We start from the raw sequence: 24281 nt of genomic DNA, 5'->3' as shown, positions 1-24281 counted from the left end.
TTTATTTGTAGTATTTCATATTGCCTACCTAAAATCCTTAAGTGGTAAACATCCCAGCATCAGTGTCCTCATAAGTGGGACATAATGCACAGTTCATTTGTCTAAAGGTTGATGAGATGAACACCTATGAATTCTTACAAATGATTCTTTTAGAGAAACTGCCTTTTAGCATTCGAAGCTCGCAAAACTGAAGAATATTGTAATTACAAGTGGGGTAGTAACTATGGTTACTGAGTGTTCTTGATGTTGAAAGTTTTAAGAATTTTTGAGTAGGTCTATCCTAGTAGGATTTTGATTCCCTAATAATTCAGCTGTTATCTAAACTTTGCAGCTGTTTTTTACTCTCTCACTAAAGACGGCATACCGAGGTATAAAAATTTGACTTGGTCTTTTACTTTAGAACAAAAAAGACATCTTTCATTTTTCCTCCCATGTATACTTATCAGGAACCTCATTTAGTTTGCTCTAGGAGAAGATGGTGGCCTGAAGGTGGATGCTTATATGCACACATCTCTCTCTGATGTCTACGCCGCTGGTGACATCTGCACTGCATCCTGGCGGCCCAGCCGAGTGTGGCAGCAGGTAAGCTGGCATCCATCATCACACCTTTGTATCTGATTTTTCAGATTCCATCTGACGGTAAAGGAGTCGCTACCAGCAAATCCAAATTTCCGGTTTTCCCACTTAAGTAGGAAGCTATCCTAGAGTTTTCTGTGACCTTTTAAAAGAATGTTTCTCTTTTGGCAAGTTATTAAATAGATATGGAACACACTGGGATGTCTTACCTTCATACATTTAGTAGCACTGTGCAGTGGAACTCTGTGACAACAGAAACATTCAATGTTTATAGTGTCTACTCAATAGCTACATGTCTCTGTTGAGCCGTTAAAATGTGCTGAATGTGACTGAGGAACTGAATTTTAATTTTACTTACATTACATTTAGTGGCTGCCAGACTGGACAGCGCAGCTTTAGATGAATAAATAACATACTGAGGTATAAACCATATAGATGATGACCCTGTGGGATCCTGATGACCCAGTTCTGTCCCTCTGGGAATTGTGACTGAAAAAATTTCCTATACTGAACAGCCTTCCTCAGCCGAACAACTCCATCCAACTGGATGTCCACGTCCTCCTGCCATCATGGTGCTGCCTGCCTCTTCAGAGTGGAGCAGAAATCCTTCAGGAAGATACTCAGACTGTAGTCATAGGGCTTAGGAGGAGTAGAGATGCAGGTAGACATTACAGATAAAAGAACCAGGTAACACTCAGTGAAAAACCAGCACCACAGGTAGATTTTACTCCTTCAGATTAACTATGGAGTGTGAAGTAGCAGAAGGGCTAGATGTAGTCTGAGAGGCACCTTCAATACTTACATGTTTTTACAGAGATAAGTCATAGAAAGAGTGCTTTCAGCCTGTTTTGAAAGTGCGAGCTTGTTTTCAGTTTTTCCTACATTCTGTGACTTCTGTGGCATAGCTGTCTTCAGTCTGTGGGATTTTTTTTAAACACTTTAAACCCTCTAGGGTAAATTATATCCTTATTATGTGTCATACTCTGCTACAGGCAATATCCAAAAACAAAACAGGTGTCTCGTTCTGAGTGAATCTAATAGATCTTGTCTTTTAATTTGTAGAAGCAATAAATAGGTATACCAATCAGTTTTACATGATCCAGGACCCTACATTAGCTTATTTAATTCTCTTAATAGCCAGAGAATAGGTGGTATATATTTATGTTTCAGTTGAAGAAATTAAGGCTGTTAATAAATATGTAGAAGAGTTGATATTTAAATCTCTTGACTTTCACAGCCAGTGTTGTATCAGGGATTCCTAAAACTTTGTAGAAATAAACATACAGTAAAGAATAAATAAATAATGTAAGGGAAGAATTTAAAATTCCCAGCATCAGTTGTTGAAATCTGATAAGATTTCCTAAGGCTGTACACCCAACTAATACATCAATTTAACTGCATGGGAGGCCTTAACTATGTAGCACCAAAATCTGAGGATTAGGAGAAGAAATGAATTCTTCAGTGATCATCTATTGTCTCTACTTAACGCTGATGATGAAACTTACTATGAAAAAGCAGACTAGTTAATTAGTAGTATTCTTACCTGGTATACCCTGAAATGTTTTAGTTATTTGTAATAGTTTATTGAAACAGATTTGGTATCATCTTTTAATTTGAAAGGCAGTAATTTGGATAGAATTATCAAATAGCAAAATCGGGTTTAGTTAGGACGGATTGGTGACTGCTTCTACAGCAAAGACAATCCAACTAGTCCTCTAACTCACTAGATCTAGCCAGTCTCAAGGACTGTCAACGTTGAAGTCCTTTAAGGAATTTTGTAAGGCATCTTTAAATAAGAACAATGAAAAATTTTCTCATGACATTTTTTTCTTTCAGATGAGGCTGTGGACCCAGGCTAGACAGATGGGATGGTATGCAGCGAAGTGCATGGCTGCAGCTAGTTTAGGAGAATCTATTGACATGGACTTCAGCTTTGAGCTTTTTGCTCATGTAACAAAATTTTTTAACTATAAGGTAAGATAAGCAAATCAGTGCCTTTTCCTGCTTGAAGTCTTAAAACGAAAACCATGTAAATACTTACTCAGATGAGAAAATTAGATAATTATTTTACAAAAAATGACACATCTTCTCATTTCCTCATTTCTTGGAAATCAGTACCTGTTACTACCGCTGGTCTTAATTCCTATTCATTACCCACCTTCCTGTGCTATACTGTTTTACCCATAAGGGGGGGAAAGTCTCTTCTAGGCTTATTCCCTGTTGGTACATTTTGAGATTCATTCTTTGTGGGGAGAACCAATAGCTGTTATAATCAAGAATGAACCAGGTGCTTTGCCGTGCATATTATTTACTCTTCACATTACTCTGAAGTAAGTTTTTCTTCATGACTCTAAGCTGATGTAGTCCGGATCCTACATATGTTAATTCATTAGATATTTTTAATGTTCAGAGACTGTGGGGTGGTGTCATCCATACAATAAATGCAGTGCCATTCAAATGTTTTTTTTGGGGACACTCCCCAATTTTTGTGAATAGATTCTAGGTTAACAACACAATATATATATATACATATATATATGTGTATATATATATATACACACACTCACATATACATACATACATATACATATATAGTGTTTCCTTGTTGGTACTCATTACAATAATGTTTTTATCCCTATCTATAGGTTGTATTGCTGGGAAAATACAACGCACAGGGCTTAGGTTCAGATCATGAATTAATGCTGAGATGTACCAAAGGACATGAATACGTCAAAGTCATCATGCAGCGTGGGCGAATGATGGGAGCTGTCTTAATTGGTGAAACTGACTTAGAAGAAACATTTGAAAACTTAATTTTAAATCAAACAGATCTTTCATCATATGGAGAAGATCTGCTAGATCCAAATATTGATTTAGAAGATTATTTTGATTAAAAAAGGCATTTCAAGAACTATGTAAAGTTCCAAACACTAAGTCACAATAAGGTAATACACTGATTTAATGAAGTTAAGAATACAGAAGTAATAATGATTTCAGTGGGAAAAGATTAAAATATAACAAAACCACTTACATAAATGAAAGGATTTAGGTTACTCATTTCTGATTAAGCTAGGTTGTTACCTACTTAGCCAACAATTTGGTCGGATACGCTAGTCATTCTGATTGTGCAATGTCAGGGTTATGGTTTCAAGAGGCTTATAGTTAAAAAAAATAAATAAAAAAAAAAAGAGGCTTATAGTTTAAAATAGAGGTGTAGCAATATCTTACTTGCTAATATCATTTGTATTGATCCCTTATTCTATTTACGTTTGGATTCTACAGCTGTTATGAGTTGAAATCACTCCCTTTCTGTAATCAGCTTTTAAAATATTCCATATAACTTTGCTATCAAATATTGGTTATATCAAAAGAAAATAAACATGTCAAGGCACAAGAGTGAACTTGAGTATTTTTAGTTATGTGAACTTGAGTATTTTTCTCCTTTTGTACTGTAAGTTTTTATAAATTATCTGAAATGTTCAAATCCAATACTTCAGAGATAAGTTCCATATGTATAAAATATTAATAAAATTGTCTCAAACTTTTAACTACAAAATAATGGTGTATACATGCATAAACTGTTTTCTACGAAAATATATAAACACCCATCTCATGATTGCTGAAGCAGATTTGCACACTTCTGGAAGTTACCGGAGTTTTTTACTTCCTCCTTTTTATCAGCTCCTTTAGAATCCAAGTTTGAGATGATTCAATCTACAAATAAGGCAAACATTGTGGTCAAAACTCAGCAGTTCCATTTTCTCTTCAGGTTAAATATCAGCTCTTTAGTTAAGTATCTAGTAGTCTGGTTTTTTATCTTCAAGTATCTACTCAAATATGAGCCCTATCCGGAAGGGATGTGCGGTCAGAGACAGTGGTACGTGGCATGCATTTGCAGGCTTGAGAGTATTTAGTGTGTGAGTCGTTGGTTCTCAGCCTCTGCTGCACAGGCCCATTTCTCAACCAGTGTTGATCACAACCAATATTGTGAGGGCAGGGTGCGTCGCAAATTAGCACGAAAATGGATTTTTCCTCTTTTGAAAGGTTAGAAACCCTAGTCTATATTTTAAAAAGGTAGACTAAATTCCATTCTTTAATATCTCTACAGAAAAAAACAAAGGTATGTTCCACTGGACCCAGGACAGTACTAGTTATAGCATCCCTTAAGCTTTGTTTTTTTCAGTATATAAAAATTAATAGCCAGTTACCTGAAACAGCTCTGCATATCTGGTAATAAGATATGCATCACTATTCAGGTTAGCTTTAGGTGCTATTTTGAAATATGAAATCTCTGTGTAAGGTATAGGCCAACAATCAAATTTATTAAAAAAAATAAGTACAGTAATTTTAATATACTGATTTAAACTTGCACAAAACATACTTTCTATAAATTGTTATTTGTAAATTTTAACCACATAAAAACCACTTGTTCTGTTGCAATTATAAGAAACAATTATAAAGACAACACCAAAGGACAGGAAATGGATTTATATATACTTAAAATACTGCTGTAGAAGAAAGTGCAATAATTTTTACCAGGTCTTCATTAGAAGTTTGGGAGGAGCAACACCTACCACTCTTGCTTCCAGTGGAGGGTCCTCTGCCTACTTGAGGATCTTTATTAGATCTCCGCAGTGTGCTGTGACAAGCTTTCACATGCCGTACTGAGACCTGGCAACTGGAATTTAGAAATTAAGGACAGGCTAGTCTAAGTGGTTAAACTGGCTTATAAGTCATCAACATGAGCCACCCTGAACACTGATGTAATTTGTTCTGAATCTAAACTAGGCTATTCCTCAGTTTGTTTCCTGAGATTAATAAGAGTCTCTGCTGGAGGGGGGGGGGGGGGGGGGACGAGGTGGCTGGGGGATGGACATTGGGGAGGGTATGTACTATGCTAAGTGCTGTGAATTGTGTAAGACTGATGAGTCACAGACCTGTACCCCTGGAATAAATACATTATATGTTAATATAAAGCCCAGCAGGGACAAAAACTAGGCTATAACTCAAGTCTGTCACTAAGTTATAGTCTCTGTAAGACACTGTTGAATTTACAGTGATGTAAAGGAAATAAGCTGGTTACCAGAAGGCATTGGGGTATGCTCTACAAACCAGGGTGTTTGCCAGACATGACAGATTTATGAGAGAATCAGTCTCTTCTTCATACTTACCTGATTTGTGCTCATTGGGCACAAATATTCTGAAAACTATGGCATCCTCCGTACTCAGATTCAGAGATAAGAACATCCTGACCAGATATTAGTAATTATTGATTCTAGCACCCTGATTTATATATATCAGACTCCTGTTAATGTGGTCAGTATAATGCAGTGTAATAAACTCCTATACAAGTTTCTCTAGCTGCAAAGTGAAAATTATAATGACCTCCTTCACCCACCGAGGCATCAGAACTCTGTGAGGCAGGGAACTGGTTAGTCCAGCTCTTCAGACACAGCATACACATAGGATGAAAAAAGTTAAAATGCAGCATTGAGATATTGTTAAATTAGTGTCTTATGAGTGGTTAGCCATTATCTGGTTCAAAAATGATTGACTACTATGGCACCTGGGTGGCTCAGTCGTTGAGTGTCTGCCTTTGGCACAGGTCATGATCTCAGGGTCCTGGGATCGAATCCTCTGTCGGGCTCCCTGCTCCACGGGAAGCCTGCTTCTCCCACTCCACTGCTTGTGCTCTCTCGTATTCTCTTTCTCTCTCTCAAATAATAAATAAAATCTAAAAAAAAAAAAAAAACTGACTATAATCTCTCTTTTGCATGAAATTTCTCTTCCCAGTGACTATAAAGTATTAGAGATTGGCCTTTTCTTATATAGTATTTCTGTTCAGAGGAATGTAAACCTCTCCATTTCTTAAAAATTTAACATGCCCTTAGTATAGCAATATAAAGTAGATGAATACACCTATCCCTTTTCCTTTTATTTATAATTTTTTAAAGGTTTATTTATTCATGAGAAACAGGCAGGGGGAAAAGCAGCCTCCCCAAGGAACAGGAAGCCTGATGTGGGACTCGATCCCAGGACCTGGGATCATGACCTGAGCTGAAGGCAGATGGTTAACCATCTAAGCTACCTAGGCGCCCTTACCAATTGTTTCAAAACTTTGAGTTACTTTTGAATCTAGAAAATGCTATTCACAGCTTGCTTTACCCATTCTGGGGCCTACTATTGCCCTCATGTAGTCCTAGCTATATATATTACCCTGTTCTTTATTGTTTTAATTTTACTTATTTAACAGAGAGATCACAAGTAGGCAGAGGCAGGCAGCAGGGGTGAGGGGGGGGAAGCAGGCTCCCTGCTGAGCAGAAAGCCCAGTGTAGGGCTCAATCCCAGGAGCCTGAGATCATGACCTGAGCCGAAGACAGAGGCTTAACCCACTGAACCATCCAGGTACCCCTAGCCTATTAAGTTTAAAGAACAATGAACTAGGGAGTGTTCCAGTTCAAGATGGTGACACAGGAAGATCCTGAACTCCCCTCCATGGGCACACCAAATCTACACCTATTTACAGGGAATTCCTCCTGAAGAAGAACTGAGAGCTGATTGAACAGCTTCTGTACAAGAGAGACTGAGACATGGTAACAAAGGGTGACCCCACCTCTGATGCTGCAAACTGCAGTGCAGAGGATAGTAATGAGGTACCAGGAACAGATTCATCTATGCTGGGCCACAGAAAATAAAAGGCATGGCTTAAAAGAACAACCAGAATATAAAGAAAATAGCCCTTGAAGCCTGCTAACTGGCAGGGGAGCTGTTCCAACTGTCTCTTGGTTGGAGGGTCCAGTGAGTGCCACAGTTTACGTTCCCCTACAACCTTGACAGCATAGATAGGTGCACAAAGCAGCCTACCACCCCAGTGAGCCGTGGGCCCCCAACCCACACCAACCTCGCTGTCCTACAAGAGCAGCTCCATGGTGGCGCACACTGGGACAGCCCTGGTCAGTGCTCACTACAGATCTAGCCCTCTCACGACACTGAGGCAGGCACAAAGTACCCTGGAACACTGCAGGCCTGTACTGCTTTGGCTTCAGATGGCTCTCCAGGGCACCCCTGGTTGATGCCTTTTTCAGCTCCAGCTGCCCTGCCAGGACACCCTGGCTTATACCTGCTTCATCTGTCCTTTCAGAGGACCCTATGGCAATCCCAGTCCATGCCCATATCCGCTATAACTATCCTTCCCAGTTGGTGCCCTACACAAAGCACCCAAGGACCCTCCAGCCAGCAACCACCTTGGCTATGGGCTAGCCCCACCAGGGGATTTTTCACACACTCCAGAACACCCCAGCTTACCCCCACTTGAGTTTCAGCCATTCTGCCAGGGTGTCCGCAGAGAACCCTGGGACGACCCATAGCTTACAACCACTTCAGCTACAGGTGTCCTGTGGTGTATCCACTGCATAGAGCCCAGGGACTACACTCGCTGGCATCCCCCTCAGCATTAGCTGTCCTGTCAAAGCACCCCGTGAGGAGAGACCCCAGCTTGAACACATTTACCCTCCGCTTTCCTGCCAGGGCACCATCTGCAAAAAGCCTCAGGACTCACCCCCAGCCCACATTCACTTAATCTCCAACCATTCCACTAGTGCAGCCCCAGCAGAGGGCACCCTGCAATCCCTTACCCATGCCAGCCACAGTTCCAGCCAGCCAGTAAAAGTCACCGGGTATATACAGTTTACAAAGGGGACAACCACATACCGAGAACATTCCTTCAAGTTTAGGAAAAGTAGCGTTTTTGCCTAATTCATAGAAACAAACACAAAATCAATCGAAACAGAGAAAGAAAGGAATGTGCCCCCAAATAACCAGACAAAACCTCAGAAAAAGAAATGAAACAGAAATAAACAATGTGTCTGATGAAAAATTTACAGTAATGATCATAAAGATGGACACTGGGCTGGAGAGAAGAGTAGAAGAACTCAGTGAGAACTTCAACAAACACCTGGAAAATATGAAGAACCAGGGCTAAAGAATATACATGAAAAGGAAAAACACTAGAAGGAATCACAAGTAGATTAATGGATACAGATGAATGACATGGAAGATGCGATAATGGAAAGCACCCAAGCTGAACAGCAAACATAATTCTTTTATTTTTATTTTATTTTTCTTAAGTAAACTCTATGCCCAACATAAGAATTGAACTCATGACCCTGAGATCAAGAGTCATATCCTCCATCAACTGAACCAGCCAGACACCACCCCAAAAATAAAGTTTTTAAATGAGGATAGGTTGAGAGATCTGTTGGACAGCATCAAGTGAACAAGCATTCATATTATAGGGAAGAAGGTGGTAGAAAATTTATTTGAAGAATTATAGCTGGAAACTTTCCTAATCTAGGGAGGGAAATAGACATTTAAATTCATGAAGCATGCAGAGCCCCTTAAGAAGATAAACTCAAGAAGCTCTATACCACAACACATAATTAAAATGTCAAAGGCTAAAGAGGTCATTGTAAAAGCAGTGAGAGGAAAAACAACAAAAAAAAAGTATGTACAAGAGAAGTTCCACAAAGCTATCAGCTGATTTTTCAGAAGAAATTTTGAAGGCCCCAAGGGACTGGCATGATACATTCAAAGTGCTGAAAGGAAAACAAAACAAAACAAAAACAAAAAACCTGCAATCAAGAATACCCGGTAAAACTATCACTTGGAATTGAAGAGATAAAGAGTTCCCAAAAATAAGTTAAAGGAAATCATCACCACTAAACTGGCATCACAAGAACTGCTAAAGGGACTTTCACAAGAGGAAAAGAAAAGGCTATAATTAGACATAAAGAAATTATGAATAAAAAGACGTAAAACATGGCAACATATATATAAACAATGGAGAAAGAATTTGCTTTAGTATGTGTTCAAACCTAAATGACAATCAACTCAATATGGACTGCTTTAAACTTAGGACATTATATATGAACCTCATGGTAACCACAAACTCCAAACCTATAACAGGTAAAAGAAAAAATTAAAGGGAAAAAGTACAGTATATGGAATATAGTCGGTACTGTAACACTGAGTCAAGGTGACAGATGGCAGCTATACTTGTGATGGGCACAGCATAATGTATAAATAGAGTTGCTGAATCATTATGTTGTATATCTGAAATTAATATAATACTATGTGTTAACTATACTCAAAAAAGGAAAAAGAAGAAGAAGAAGAGAAATAAAGTAAACTAAAATACTAGAGAAAGTCAGCAATCACAAAGAGAGAGCAAGCAAAGAAGCAGAGAACTACAAAGCAACCAAAAAAACAGTCAGCAAAATGGCAGTATATAGCTATCAATAATTCTTTGAATGTAAATGGTCTAAATGTTCAACTCAGAAGACACAGCATGGTGAGATGGATTAAAAAAACAAGACGCAAGTATATGCTGCCTGGAAGAGACTTAATTCAGGCCTAAAGACACATACAGACTGAAAGTGAAGGGATGGAAAAACATATGCAAATGGAACAAAAAGGAAAAGCTAGAGTAGCAGTACAAACAACAAACAAAATAGACTTTAAAACAAAGACTGTATCAAAATTCAAAGAAGAACATTACATAATGAAAAAGTTACCAACCCAACAAGAGGTTAAAACAATTGTAAATATCTATGCACCCAACATCGGAGCATCTAAATACATAAAGCACGGGCGCCTGGGTGACTCAGAAGAATATGTGATTCTTGGTCTTGGGGTCGTGAGTCTGAGCCCCACACTGGGTGTAGAGATTACTTAAATAAATAAAAACTTTAAAAAAATACTACAAAAAAAACACACAAAGTTAAATAACCAGATAAAAGTAGAAATTGATGGTAAAACAATAATGACAGAGAACTTTAACCCCTCACTTATATCAAGGGATACCTCATCCAGGCAGAAAGGAAGCTGTCTTTGAATGACACATTAGACTAGACTAGATGGACATAACAGATATATAAAACATTCCAACCCAAAATAGCAGATTACATATTCAAGTGCACATGGAACATTCTCTAGAATAGAGCACATTAGGAAACAAAATCAGTCTCAATAAATTTAAGAGAACTGATTATATTATGCATCTTTTCCAACCACAACAGTATGAAACTAGAAATCAATCACAAGGAAAAAACTGGAAAAAAACACAAACAACATGCCATTATACAACCAATGGGCTGACAAAGAAAGAATAAAATACATGGAGACAAATGGAAATGAAAACACAATGGTCCAAAATCTTTGGGACACAGCAGAAGCAGTTCTATAACAAGTAAATTCATAGCAATAGAAACCTAACTCAACCAACAAGAAAAATCTCAAATAAACAATCTAACCTTATAACCAAAGGAACTAGAAAAAAAACAAAACCCAACATAAGTAGGAAGAATATAATGAAGATCAAAGCAGAAATAAATGAAATAGAGAATAAAGAAAAAAAGATGATCAAGGAAACCAAGAGCTGATTCTTTGAAAAGAAAAATGAAATTGATAAACTTAACCCAGACTCACCAAGAAAAAATGAGAGGAGCCAAATAAAATCAGAAATGAAGGAGAAGTAACAACTGACACCACAGAAATACAAAGGACTGTAAGAGTCATGAAAAATCATATGCTAACAAATTGGACTACCTAGAATAAATGGATAAATTCCTAGAAACATAATTTTCCAAAACTGAAGAAGAGAGAAACAGAAGTCTGAATAGACCAATTACTAGTAACAAAATCAAATAATAATAAAAAAATTACCAACAAACAAAAGGTCCAAGACCAGACGGAGTCATAGGTACATGCTACCAAACTCAAAAAAGAGTTAATATCTATTTTCCTCAAAGTATACCAAAAAAATAGAAATGTAAGTAAGGCTTCCAAATACATTCCATGAGGCCAGATAGCAAAACCCTGATAGCAAAACCAGACAAAGACAACAGACAAAAGAAAACTACAAGCCAATATCCATGATGCACATAGATGCAAAAATCCTTAACGAAATGTTGGCAAACCACTTCCAGCAATACATTAAAAGGATTACTCAACACAATCAAGTAGAAGTGATTCTGCGGATACATGGATAGTTCCATGTTTGCAAATCAATTACACATTTCTAAGAGGAAGGGTAAAAACCATATGATCTCAACAGATGCAGACAAAGCATTTGACAAAATTCAACATCTCTTCATGATAAAAACTCAACAAGGTGAGTTTAGAGGGAACACACCTCAACATAATAAAGGCCATACTTGAAGAATTTGCAGCTTACACTCAATGGTGAAAAACTTGGAGTTTTTACTCTATGATCAGGAGCAAAACAAAGATGCCCACTGTCATCACTTTCATTCAACATAGTACTAGAAGTCCTACCCACAGCAATCAGATAAGAAAAGGAAATAAAAGAAACCAGTATTTGTAAGGAAGAAGTTAAAATGCCACTATTTACAGGTGACATGATAGTATAAAAAGAAAACCCTTAAAGACTACACCAAAAAGTATTAGAATTCAATAAAGTTACAGGATATAAAATTAATATACAGAAATCAGCTACATTTCTATATACTAATAATGAAGTAGCAGAAGAATAAATCAAAAACACAATTCCATTTATGATTGTGCCAAACATAATAAAATACCCAGAATAAAATTAATCAAGGAGGCAAAAGAACCTATACTCTGAGAACTATAACACACTGACAAAAGAAATTAAAGATTACACAAGCAAATGGAAACACAGGGCTCATAGATTGGAAGAATACTGGTAAAATGCCTACTACACAAAGCAATCTACAGATGCAGTGCAATCTCTATCAAAATACCAACAGCATTTTTCACAGAACTAGAACAAATAATCCTAAAATTTGTGTGGAACAACAGAAGACCTCAAACAGCCGAAAGAACAAAGCTGGATTTCAAATCCCACATTTCAAGATATACCAGTGTAATAATTAAAACAGTATGTTATTGGCACAAAAATAGACACAGATCAATGGAACAGAATAGAGGGCCCAGAAGTAAACCCATACTTCTATGCTCAATTAATCTATGACAAAGGATCCAAGAAAATAACATTAAAGAAAAAGATAATTTCTTCAGTAAATGGTGCTGGACCACTTTCTTACACCATGTACAAAACCAAACTCAAAATGGATTAAAGATCTAAAAACGTTGAGACCTCAAACTATATGACGCCAGAAGAAAACAGGGACAGTAATTTCTTTGACATTGGCCATGACAACATTTTTCTAGATATGTCTCCTAACTCAAGAGAAAAAAAAGCAAAAATAAATTATTGGGATCAAACCAAAATAAAAAGCTTTTGCACAATGAAGAAAATCATCAATAAAACTAAAAGATAACCTACTGAATGGGAAAATATATTTGCAAATGACATATGCAATAAAGGATTAGTATCTAATCTAGTACCCAATACTACTGAATCAGTATTCAAAATTGATAAAGAACTTCTACAACTCAACACCAAAAAGCCCCAAACAATCCAAACCCCAAAGATACAGATGTAGTGAAAAGAAGGGCCATCTGTACCCCAATGTTTATAGCAGCAATGGCCACGGTTGCCAAACTGTGGAAAGAACCAAGATGCCCTTCAACGGACGAATGGATAAGGAAGATGTGGTCCATATACACTATGGAGTATTATGCCTCCATCAGAAAGGATGAATACCCAACTTTTGTAGCAACATGGACAGGACTGGAAGAGATTATGCTGAGTGAAATAAGTCAAGCAGAGAGAGTCAATTATCATATGGTTTCACTTATTTGTGGAGCATAACAAATAGCCTGGAGAACAAGGAGAGATGGAGAGGAGAAGGGAGTTGGGGGAAATTGGAAGGGAAGGTGAACCATGAGAGACTATGGACTCTGAAAAACAATCTGAGGGTTTTGAAGAGGCGGGGGGTGGGAGGTTGGGGGAACCAGGTGGTGGGTATTAGAGAGGGCATGGATTGCATGGAGCACTGGGTGTGGTGCAAAAACAATGAATACTGTTACACTGAAAAGAAATAAATTTTTTTTTTAAAATGGGCAAAAGACCTGAATAGACATTTTTCCAAAGAAGACATACAAACAGCCAACAGAAACATGAAAAGATGCTCACCATCACTAAAAATCAGGGAATACAAATGAAAATCACAGTGAGAGATCACTCCACACCTGTCAGAATGGTTAAAATCCAAAAGACAAGAACAAAGGCCAATAGGGAGAAAAGGGAACCCTTGCGCAACATTGGTAGGACTACAACTGGTGGAGCCACCCTGGAAAACAGTATGGAGGTTCCTCAAAAAATTAAAAATAGAATTACCATGTGATCCAGTAATTTCACAACTGGGTATTTACCCAAAGAAATTGAAAACACGAATTTGAAAAGATACACGTACCCCTATGTTCATAGTCAGGATACAGAAGCAACCCACGTGTCCACAGACAGATGAATGGATGAAGAAGATGTAGTATATATACAAAATGGAATGTTACTCAGCCAAAAGAAGAATGAGAACTTGACCATCTGCAACAGTATGAATGGGCCAAGAGGGTATTATGATAAGTAAAATAAGTTAAAGACAAATATCCTAAGATTTCACTTGTATGTAGAACCTAAAAAACAAAACAAAGGAATAAACAAAGCAAAAGCAGAAACTGACCCACAAATACAGAAAACAAATTTATGTTTGCCAGAGGGGAGGGAGGTGGGGGGGATGGGTAAAATGGCATGAAGGGGAGTGGCAGTACAGGCTTATAGTTATGGAATGAGTAAGTCATGGAGTGAAAGGTACAGCACAGGGAATATATAGTTAATGGTACTGTAACAGCATTGCACGGTGACAGATGGTAGCTACACCTGTAGTGGGTAGTACAGTGAACAGATTTATGGAATCACTATGTTGTACACCTGACACTCATGTAACATTATGTGTCAACTCTACTTCAGTTTGAAATACTGTGAACTCACCAATGTCTTTACAACAATTATCACACATTCTGTTGCATGCTTCTGAATTCCACACTTCATCAAAAAATTGAGGTATCAATACATGGCAACACCTGCAAACACATTTAGAGATACAAATTATGAACTGACCTAATAAGTTTTAAGAATCCCTATTTCAAAACACAGAGTTATACATTATATTAGTTTCCTAATGCTGTCATAACATTACCATAAGCTTTGTGGCTTAAAACAACACAGATTTATTATTTTACATTTCTACAGGTTAGAAGCCTGACATGGGTCTCCCTGGCTTAAAATCAAGGTGTCAGCAGTGATGGATTTCTTCTGGAGGCTCTAAGGGAGAATGTGTTTCCTTGTCCTTTCCAGTTTCTAAAGGCTGCTTAAATTCCTTGGCTTGTGTCCCCCTTTCTTCCATCTTCAAAGCCAACAAGTATCACTCTGACCTTTCCTGCTTCCTTCCACATTTAAGGACCCTTATTATTATACTGGACCCACCCAAACAACCCAGGGTTATATCCCTATTTTAAGGTCAGCTGATTAGCAACCTTAATTCACATCTGTAATCTTAATTCCTGTTTGCCATGGAAGGTAAATAAGAGTTCCTAGGAGTTTGGGTGTAGACAGCTTTGGGGGACTATTCTACCTACTATATACAATTTTTTCCAGATGTACCTGATAAACATTGTTTTTAGAAACTGTCAGAGATTCACTTTGAGATTCGATATTTTGCAACTATTAAAAGAACCATCCTGATATCAAATCATTTTCTTGTATTTTACAGTATCAGTTTGATTCTAAACCCTAAAATATGCTTCATGAGAGTCTACTGGGTATCTAAGGAAATTTTCATTTTCTTATTTCCTTAATGAGATTGTTGTACTACCTATAGAAAAGAAATTTTCTGTCACTGTCCAATAACTGCTTACCAGTTCAAAATTTCTGAATCCTTTTTAGGATTTTAGTATTTAGTATAAAGATGTATAAAGGATTTTAGTATAAAGGATTTTAGTTTAAAGTATAAAGCCCCTAAAAAAATTTTTTTAAAGATATCCTTGGCTGGGGCACCTGGGTGGCTCAGTCGTTAAGCGTCTTCCTTTGGCTCAGGTCATGATCCCAAGGTCCTGGGATCAAGCCCCAACTGAGTCAAGCTCCCTGCTCAGTGGGAAGACTCCTTCTCCCTCTCCCACTCTCCCTGCTTGTGTTCTCTCTCTCACTGTCTCTCTGTCAAATAAATAAATTTCTTTTTTTAAAGAGAAACTGTTTAAAAAAAAAAAAAGATGTCCTTGGTGCTTTCTAAAACATCTGCCTGCATTAATTAGTGTCCGGCTTTAATCCTGAAATTTTCATAAGATGAAATCCTACAGTTATGATTTAAAATAGGATGGTACGGTGGCTTTGTATTGTACCAATTACCAGCATTCACTTCCTTCCATGATTCTGGGTTAGGATTGGCCACAAGTGAACTCTGCTTCAGACTTGGGAGGTAGAAATGAATCAGCAGCCAGCTTTACATTCAGATGGTTGACATAATGTCAACTGCTACTGCGGTTCCTTCACATTGTCATGGATCTGGTGCCTCATCTTCTTGGCTTCGGGTAAAAGCCAGTTCCTCCAGCTCCTGCTGAATCTCTTTGGGTAGCAGCTTGACCTACAGCTTCCTCAGCTTTTCTGAATCCTTGTTCTGTATTTTCTATGCCATATTCTGTAATTTTCTATGGCAAGTGCACCAGCTCTTCCGCAGGTCATTAACATCCTGGAAGTCAGAGCCTTGGAGGCAGTGACTCACCAACACGAGGCCAGGCAAGAGACAGATGGGTTCCACTTTGTCCTCACTGCTTTCAGCTCTTCTTGATCCTGCCACACTTGGGTCTCCACCTTCCTGTTTCTACTGGGGGCACCGCTGACTTCAGGACCAGTAATGGACTGCTTAACCACATCCCATGATCATGTAGGAACTAATTCCTATAATAAACCCCTTATATCACTCATAATGATTCAGCTTCTCCGAGTGAACCCTAACCAACACCAAATGTTGTTCCAGAGGAAAAGAAAGTTAAAAGTAGGTTCTCTAAATTGCTTCTATGCTACCTAGAATAGTCTCTGATTTAAACATTTAAAGGCATTAATGACCCTCACCTGCAGTGGTAAAAGGAGCAGTGATATTCCATGGCACAGAGTAGACAAAGTTGTGTGAATTACACTCTAGACTCCAGTAATTAAGTATCTAGAGAGGGAAAGGCTCTGGGTGACCAAGTGTTTGCTGTCACAGAACATTTTTGTGAGAATAAGGAGGTCAATTGCCTGCTCCTAAATACACTGAAGAACCTGGGAGAAATGCAGGATCTGCATAAAGGGACCTCAAAGTCTCTTTGTCTAAAAGAACCCCTTATCTCCTGTAGCTACTGGGCCAAGATTACTGAATACCAGCATTCTGCAGGGTGCTGAATTACAATGCAAATTGAACTCTCAGCCTTGCACAGACTCTTATGTTAAAGTTAGGGCACCGATTAGGAAGAAGTGAGACTCTGCAAATGTGAAGGGAACATCTGGGCAGATTCCAATGAAGCAGGCAGGGGACAAGAAACCACTAAAATCTGCCAAGTCTCTCTTGCCCCTCCTCCTCTTTCTCAGACAGCTTCCCCCTGTCTGAATGCCTGTGATGGTCTTTCCTGAAAGAGTTGCCTCACAAGGGATTGCTAAGCCCCACTAGGAATCTGCCATGCCACCTCAAGAATGCCATGCCAGTGCTTCAAGAATAGGAAGCCCTAGAGAATGAAGTACAAATAAGTGACACATAAAACACATCAAGAGTTGCACTTGCCAATATATAAGCATTCCTCATTTTATCATGCTTAGCTTTACTGTTTTGCAGAAATTGAGATTTTTAAGAAACTGACAGTTGGTGGCAACCTGTGTTGAGCTCGTGTAGGGGCACCATTTCTCTAACAGCCTTTGCTCACTTCATGTCTCTGTATTATATTTGGTAATTCTTGCAATATTTGAAGCTTTTTAATTATTACAATTGTTATGGTAATCTGTGATCAGTGCTCTTTCATACTACTATTGTAATTGCTTTGGGGAACCACAAACTACACCTATAAGACAGAAGTCTTAATAAATGGTGTAGTGCTCTAATTGCTCCAACAACCAGTCATTCCCCAGTCTCTCTCCCATGGCCCTCCCTATTCCCTTAGACACTTCTATACTGGAATTAGGCCAGTTAATTACCCTACTATGGCCTCTGTTCAAATGAAAGGAAGAGTTGCACACTTCTCACTTTAAATCAAGAACCAGAAGTGATTAAGCTTAGTGAGAAGCCATGTCAAAGCCAACACAAGCTGAAAACTAGGCAGGCCTCTTGAGCCAGTTAGCCAAGTTTTGAATGCAAGGCAAAGTTCTGGAAAGAAATTAAAAGTGCTACTCCAGTGAACATGAATGGTAAGAAAGTGAAGCAGCTTTAATATTGATATGGAGAGAGGTTTGGTAGTCTGGATAGAAGATCAAACCAGCCACAACATTCCCCTAAGCTAAAGTCTAATCCAGAGCCAGGCCCCAACTCTCTTCAATTCTGTGAAGGCTCAGAAAGGTGAGGAAGGTGCAGAAGAAAAGTATGAAGCTAGGAGAGGTTGGTTCATGAGAGTTAAGGACAGAAGTCATCTCTATAACAGAAAACTGTAAAGTGAAGCAGCAAGTGCTGATGTAGAAGCTATCTGGAACATCTGGCTAAGATAATGCATGAGAGTGGGTACGCTCAACAGATGTTCATTGTAGACAAAATAGCCTTATATTGGAAAAAAGATGCCATCTAGGACTTTAATAGCTATAGAGGAGAAGTCAAAGCCTAGCTGCAAAGCTTCAAAGAATAGGCTGACTCTCTTGTTACAAAGTAATGCAGCCAATGTTCACTTACCATTCCAAAAATCATAGGGGCAAGAATTATGGTAAATTGTGTTCTGTGAACCTGGATGGCAGCACATCTATTTATAATGTGTTTACTATATACTTTAAGCCCATTGTTGAGACCTAGTGTTTGGGCGGGGGGGGGGGGGAATATATATATTCATTGACAATCTATGTAATCATCCAAGAGCTCTGAAGGAGAGGTCTAAAGAGATTCATCTTGTTTTCATGCCTGATAACACAACATCCATCTGTAACCCATCAGTTAATAAGTAATTTTTGACTTTCAAATCTTACTATTTATAAAATACATTTCATAAGGCTACTACCACAGATAGGGATTGCTCTGATGGATCTTGGCCAAGTCAACTGAAAACCTTCTGGAAAGGACTTGTCACTCCAGATGCCATTCAGAAAATTTGTGATTCATGGGAAGAGGTCAAAATATCAACATTAACAGGAGTTCAGAAGAAGTTGATTCCAACTCTCATGGATGACTATGAGATTCAAGATTTCAATGGGGGAAGTCACTGCAGCTATGGTGGAAATAGCAAGTGAACTAGAATGAGAAGTGGAGCCTGAAGTTAATTGCTGCAACCTCATAATAAAACTTTAACAGAGAGGAGTCATCTTATGGATGAATGAAGAAAGTGGTTTCTTAAAGATGCTGTGAAGATTGTTGAAAGGACAACAGAGGCTTTAGAATATTACATAAACCTAGTTGATAAAGACATAGAAGACTTTGAGAGGATTGGCTCCAATTCTGAAAGTTTTACTGTGGGTAAAATACTATCGCATGTACAGAAAAATCACGAAAGGAAAAGTTCATGATGTAGCTGACTTAACTGTTTTAAGAAATTGCCACAGCCACCTCAACTTTCAGCAACTGCTACACCAATTAGTAGCCATCAACATCAAGGCAAAACTCTTCAGCAGCAAAAATATTACACTCACTGAATGCTCAGATGATAGCTAGCATTTTTTCAGCAATAACATTTTTAATTAAGGCATGAACATTCTTAAGATATTCTAATGCATACTTAATAGACCACAGTTTACTGTAAATATAATTTTTATATGTACTGGGAAACCAAATAATTGTTTGACTTGCCTGGTTGTGATACTGGCTTTATTGCAGTGGCTGGAAACAAACCTGTAAGATCTCTGATATATGCCTATATCACCAGAAAAGTAAGGAGTAAGTATAAGAATAGATCCTAAGGGTACTAAACCATAGTAAACAGAATAAAATATTGAATGAACCCAAATTTACTGATATGGACTCAATATGGAATTCTGGTTTATTATGTTAAATACAGTGGACAGTAGTGGCTCTAATAATTTATTTAGTTGCTTGCTAGAAACCTGACTCCAAAGATGAATACAAGAAAGTTGGGCTGGAATCACACAGGTGTAGATTCCACTGACACTGAAGGACTAGAACTCCCAGAGTTATACTCTAAAAGAGGGAGGCTTAGGGACATGGGAATGCCAGAGAGTGGATGACAGTCTACCTGATCATCCACTCTCTTGCTATCCTGAGGGAAGATCCAGAGGACACTCCCTTCACCAAGACTCTGAGAAATACACTCATGAGGGGAGTCCCAGCACCCTTGAAGAGCTCTTAGTGGCTGTTTTCCGTAAGCTAGGAATAACAATGGAAGTACTGCCTCTGAACTAAACTACCTGAATCAATGAGAATGATGGATTCCAAGGTATGGTAGTTAATGGTAGCAATTCAGTTCACAACCAAAGAAAAGGTACATGTGGTTGCTATAATATGCAACAGAGCAACACAGTAATCAGGATAGTCTAATCCAAAGAGAATTCCGGCATTGGCTAGATGATCATGATGTCCTTGAAAGAGATGACTTGGTTTAAAAATGCAGAATACAAAGTCCTGATTCCAGTACATGTAAGTTTGACTTGAATCACTAGAGTATCACAGCCCTTCAACCAGTTCCCAGAAACAAGCCAATTTATGGACCCAGAGTCCTTTGAATAAAGTGGAGGTTGGGGCCCTTTGAGGAAGGCCTCTATTACACAACTAAAAACTTATGTAGGAAATCTTCACACTAGTGTTCTCCAGAGCAACTTATCAGGGTAACTGTGTATTTGGGAAAGTAAAATAACATCCAAGAAATTATTGGACATTAACTCAGAACTGACAGTTCCTGGATAACTAAAATGCCATGGTGATCTACTAGTCAGAACAGGGACTGGACTTATCCAGGTCACGTGATCAGTGCCGTTTTGCTCAGGTCCATCACAGAGCAGGCTCAGGTGGTTCTCTAACCCACTCTGTGGTTATTTCCCAGGTTCCAGATTATATTAAAACAGATATATTCAACAACTAACAAATCCACATACTGGTCCCCTGGCCTATTAGGTAAGGAATATTAGGGAAAGAAAGACCAAGTGGAAGCCAGTATAACTGCGCTTACCTACCAAAATGGCTGTTTGTCTCACAGATAGGATTCTTGGACCTAGGAATTGGGTTGGAAATGGGAGTGGCTCCTCTTATTTTTACCCTCTAGTGATCCTCAAATGAAATGTTGCTTTCCATCCCTGAAATTTTTGAACTTTGCTGGTTTAGAGACCTTAGCAAGGAAGGGATGCTTCTGCCAGGAGAAAAAGCAATGGTCATATTTAAATGAAGTGGACTGCCTCTTGACCAATTTGAACTCCTCATGCCCATATATCAACAGGCAAAGAAATGGATTACTATAATTGTCTGGGGTGAGTGATTCTATTACAGAGACATACAATTGCTGTGACAGTACTGAGGTAAGGAGTAGGTCTTAAATGTAGGGAATCCCCTAGGGTACCTTCTAGTATTCCCATGTTCTGTGATTAAAGTTAATGGAAAACTCAAAAGTTTTGAGTCCACATACCAGACATTTGTGACTATATGAGGTACCTGCTAAGAGCAAAGGAGTAAAGAATGGAAAATTAAAGAAGATAGTTATAAAATAATATCTGATGACCACATGAGCAGGTGAGAAACAGAGGACTATAAGCATTTCTTCCTTATTTTATTGTTGTTGGTGGTAGGTATGTATGTATGTATTTGGGTCCCTTTTCTTATTCTGCCAACATCTAAAATAAAATGTTAATAGTAGCTGACTTCTTATCTCAGGATTTAAGTGAGAAGATTTTCAAAAAGAATGTGATTCAGCAAGAAGAGGCATGAGCAGCATCCAAAGATGTATAACAAGAACATGTGCCTTCTTCTGGGGACAGGATTAGTTTATATTCGGTTGCACCAGGGACAACTGTGCTTCCTTGAGAAGCCAGAGATCTGGAGGGCAGAAATGAAACAGTTGGCTTATTTTCCAATTTAAAAAGGTTAGTGTAAGATCAGGCCTGGTAAACTCATTGGCATAGGACAGCGCTGGGCCCACAACTCTGGCTGCTACATTCCCTGCAGAAAGAGCAGAGTCTGCAGCTGCTCCAGAACCTGCCAGGTCTCCTTCAGCTTCTCTAAATCCTCAGCCAAGCAGTATGCAACCCCATGGGCAGTACACCAGCTCCTTTGCAGGTCTCCTGCATCACTCAAATCGGACACTTTGAGGAAATGAGACTAATACAGGTTCTGTTAAGAAACAGGCCTTTGGTTTGGTACTGACCCATCCTTAGTTCCACATTATCTGCTGAGGAAAGAAAATCATTTGATGTAAGCCCCGAAGTAAGTGATGCAGAAGCTTCAGCAAAGGTCTGCATTCATCCTTTTTACCTCAGTCAACAGAAAAGAAGACAAGTCTTGTGGCCCAGCCTCAAAAACAAAGTAAATTCTTTATTTCAGGATGAACCTTAAGGAAGGGAGCAAATGCGTTGGTGCACCTTGCCTGGATCATGGTTGATATATTCAGCTATATATCCCCTCAACCACCTCTCACCAAATGACTGGGAGGAGGAACACCCAACAGAAGAAAAATTCAGAGACTGTGATCTCTGTCACAGAACTATTGGATATGGACATAAACAATATGTTGAAAAAGGAATTCAGGGCAACCATTATCCAGGCAATGGCTAGGTTGGAGAAGACCATTAGTGGCAACATAGGATCTCTAAGGGTGGAAGTGAGGGTTGATCTGGCAGTACTAAAAAATACTATCAATGAGATCCAATCTAATCTAAATACTGGGCTAGACAGAAAAGAAGGATCAGGAGGGAGGTCTGGAACAAAGAGCTTAGAAGCCATGGAAACAGAATTAGGGAAATAAATGATGCCATGAAACATTCCAATGTCAGAATTATTTGGATCCCTGAGGGGATGGAGAAAGAGAGAAGACTAGATGATATACTTGAACAAATTCTGGATGAAAATTTTCCCAGTCTGAGGAATGGAACAAGCGTTTGTGTCCTAGAGGGAGAAAGAACACCCACCAAGATCAACAACTCTAGAAAGACCCCCAGACACTTAATTGTGAGACTCACAAATCATAATTTCAGACAAAAGGCCCTAAGGGAAGCTAGGGGGAAAAGATTCCTTATGTACAGAGGAAGGTCCATCAGAGTAACGTCAGACCTGTCCACAGAAACCTGGCAAGCCAGAAATGGCTGGCAAGACATATTCGGGGCACTAAATGAGAAGAACATGCAGCCAAGAATATTTTATCCACAAAGGCTGACATTCAAAATGGATGGAGAGATAAAGAGCTTCCAAGACAGGCAAGGTTTAAAAGATTATGTGACCACTGAGCTGGTACTACAACAAATAGTAAGGTGGGGAGGTGTTCTATAAAAGAAGAAAGAACCCAAGAGTGACACAGAACAGAAATTTACAGAGACAACCTATAGAAACAAGGACTTCACAGGCAACATGATGTCAATAAAAACTTACCTTTCGGGGTGCCTGGGTGGCTCAGTGGGTTGGTTAAAGCCTCTGCCTTCGGCTCAGGTCATGATCCCAGGGTCCTGGGATCGAGCCCCACATCAGGCTCTCTGCTCAGCAGGGAACCCCCTTCTTCCTCTCTCTCTGCCTGCCTCTCTGCCAACTTGTGATCTCTCTGTCAAATAAATAAATAAAAAATCTTAAAAAAAAAACTTACCTTTCAATAATCACTATCAATGTGAAGAGCCTAAATGCTGCAATAAAACGGCACAAGGGAAAAAAAAAAAACGGCACAAGGTTGCAGAGTGGATAAAATGGCAGGACGCGTCCCAAGAGACACATCTGGAACCTAAAGATACAACCAGACTTAAAGTGAAGGGATGGAGAACCATCTTTCATGCCAGCGGGCCTCAAAAGAGAGCCGGGGTAGTGATTCTCATATCAGATAAATTAGATTTTAAGCTCAAGATAGCAGTCAGAGATACAGGACACTACATCATTCTTGATGATACATTGGACCAGATGGACCTCATAGATATATACAGAACATTCCACCCTAAAACAACAGAATACTCATTCTTCTCTAGTGCACATGGAACTCTGTCCAGAATAGACCACATGCTGGGTCACATCAGGGCTCAACCCATACCAAAAGACTGAGATTATTCCCTGCATATTCTTAGACCACAATGCTTTGACACTGGAACTCAACCACAGAAAAAAGTCTGGAAGGAATTCAAACACTTGGAAGCTAAAGACCATCCTGCTCAAGAATGGATCAACCAGGAAATCAAAGAAGAACTTAAACAATTCATGGAAACCAATGAGAATGAAGACACATTAGTCCAAAACCTATGGGATATGGCAAAGGCGGTCCTAAGGGGGAAACACATAGCCATCCAAGCCTCACTCAAAAAAATTGAAAAATCCTGAATATACCAGCACTCTTTACACCTTAAAGAACTGGAAAATCAACAACAAATTAAGCTAACCCCACACACAAGAAGGGAAATAATTAAGATTAGAGCAGAGATC

At 38.8% G+C, this 24281-nt stretch overlaps 1 protein-coding gene and 1 long non-coding RNA gene across 6 annotated transcripts in view; one reads left to right on the top strand and one right to left on the bottom strand.

Annotated features, from left to right (window-relative positions):
* Positions 1 to 13456, top strand: part of LOC125107043 (pyridine nucleotide-disulfide oxidoreductase domain-containing protein 1) — a 37241-nt gene extending 23785 nt beyond the window's left edge. For 3 of the 4 annotated variants that reach the window (XM_047741646.1, XM_047741649.1, XM_047741648.1), the window contains exons 10-12: positions 460 to 582; positions 2413 to 2550; positions 3222 to 3594. In XM_047741646.1, coding sequence (XP_047597602.1) covers positions 460 to 582; positions 2413 to 2550; positions 3222 to 3470 — 510 coding nt within the window. In that variant the 3' untranslated portion in view covers positions 3471 to 3594. Of the gene's footprint in view, positions 1 to 459; positions 583 to 2412; positions 2551 to 3221; positions 3595 to 13397 lie in introns of those variants that run through there. The other variant, XM_047741647.1, reaches the window with a different exon arrangement.
* LOC125107044 (uncharacterized) lies at positions 4978 to 23276 on the bottom strand. Of its 2 annotated transcripts, none has more exons than XR_007129450.1 (3): positions 23256 to 23276; positions 14510 to 14601; positions 4978 to 5247 (listed from the first exon to the last, which is right to left on the bottom strand). It is a non-coding gene; the product is annotated as an uncharacterized LOC125107044 (long non-coding RNA). The 2 variants fall into 2 exon arrangements; XR_007129451.1 differs by having other exon boundaries at positions 5167 to 5254.
* Positions 23277 to 24281: the final 1005 nt, after the last annotated feature.

The sequence above is a fragment of the Lutra lutra genome, chromosome 8 (assembly GCF_902655055.1).
Source record: "Lutra lutra chromosome 8, mLutLut1.2, whole genome shotgun sequence".
Lineage (NCBI taxonomy): Eukaryota > Metazoa > Chordata > Mammalia > Carnivora > Mustelidae > Lutra > Lutra lutra.
This window is presented reverse-complemented; position numbering and strand designations above follow the sequence as displayed.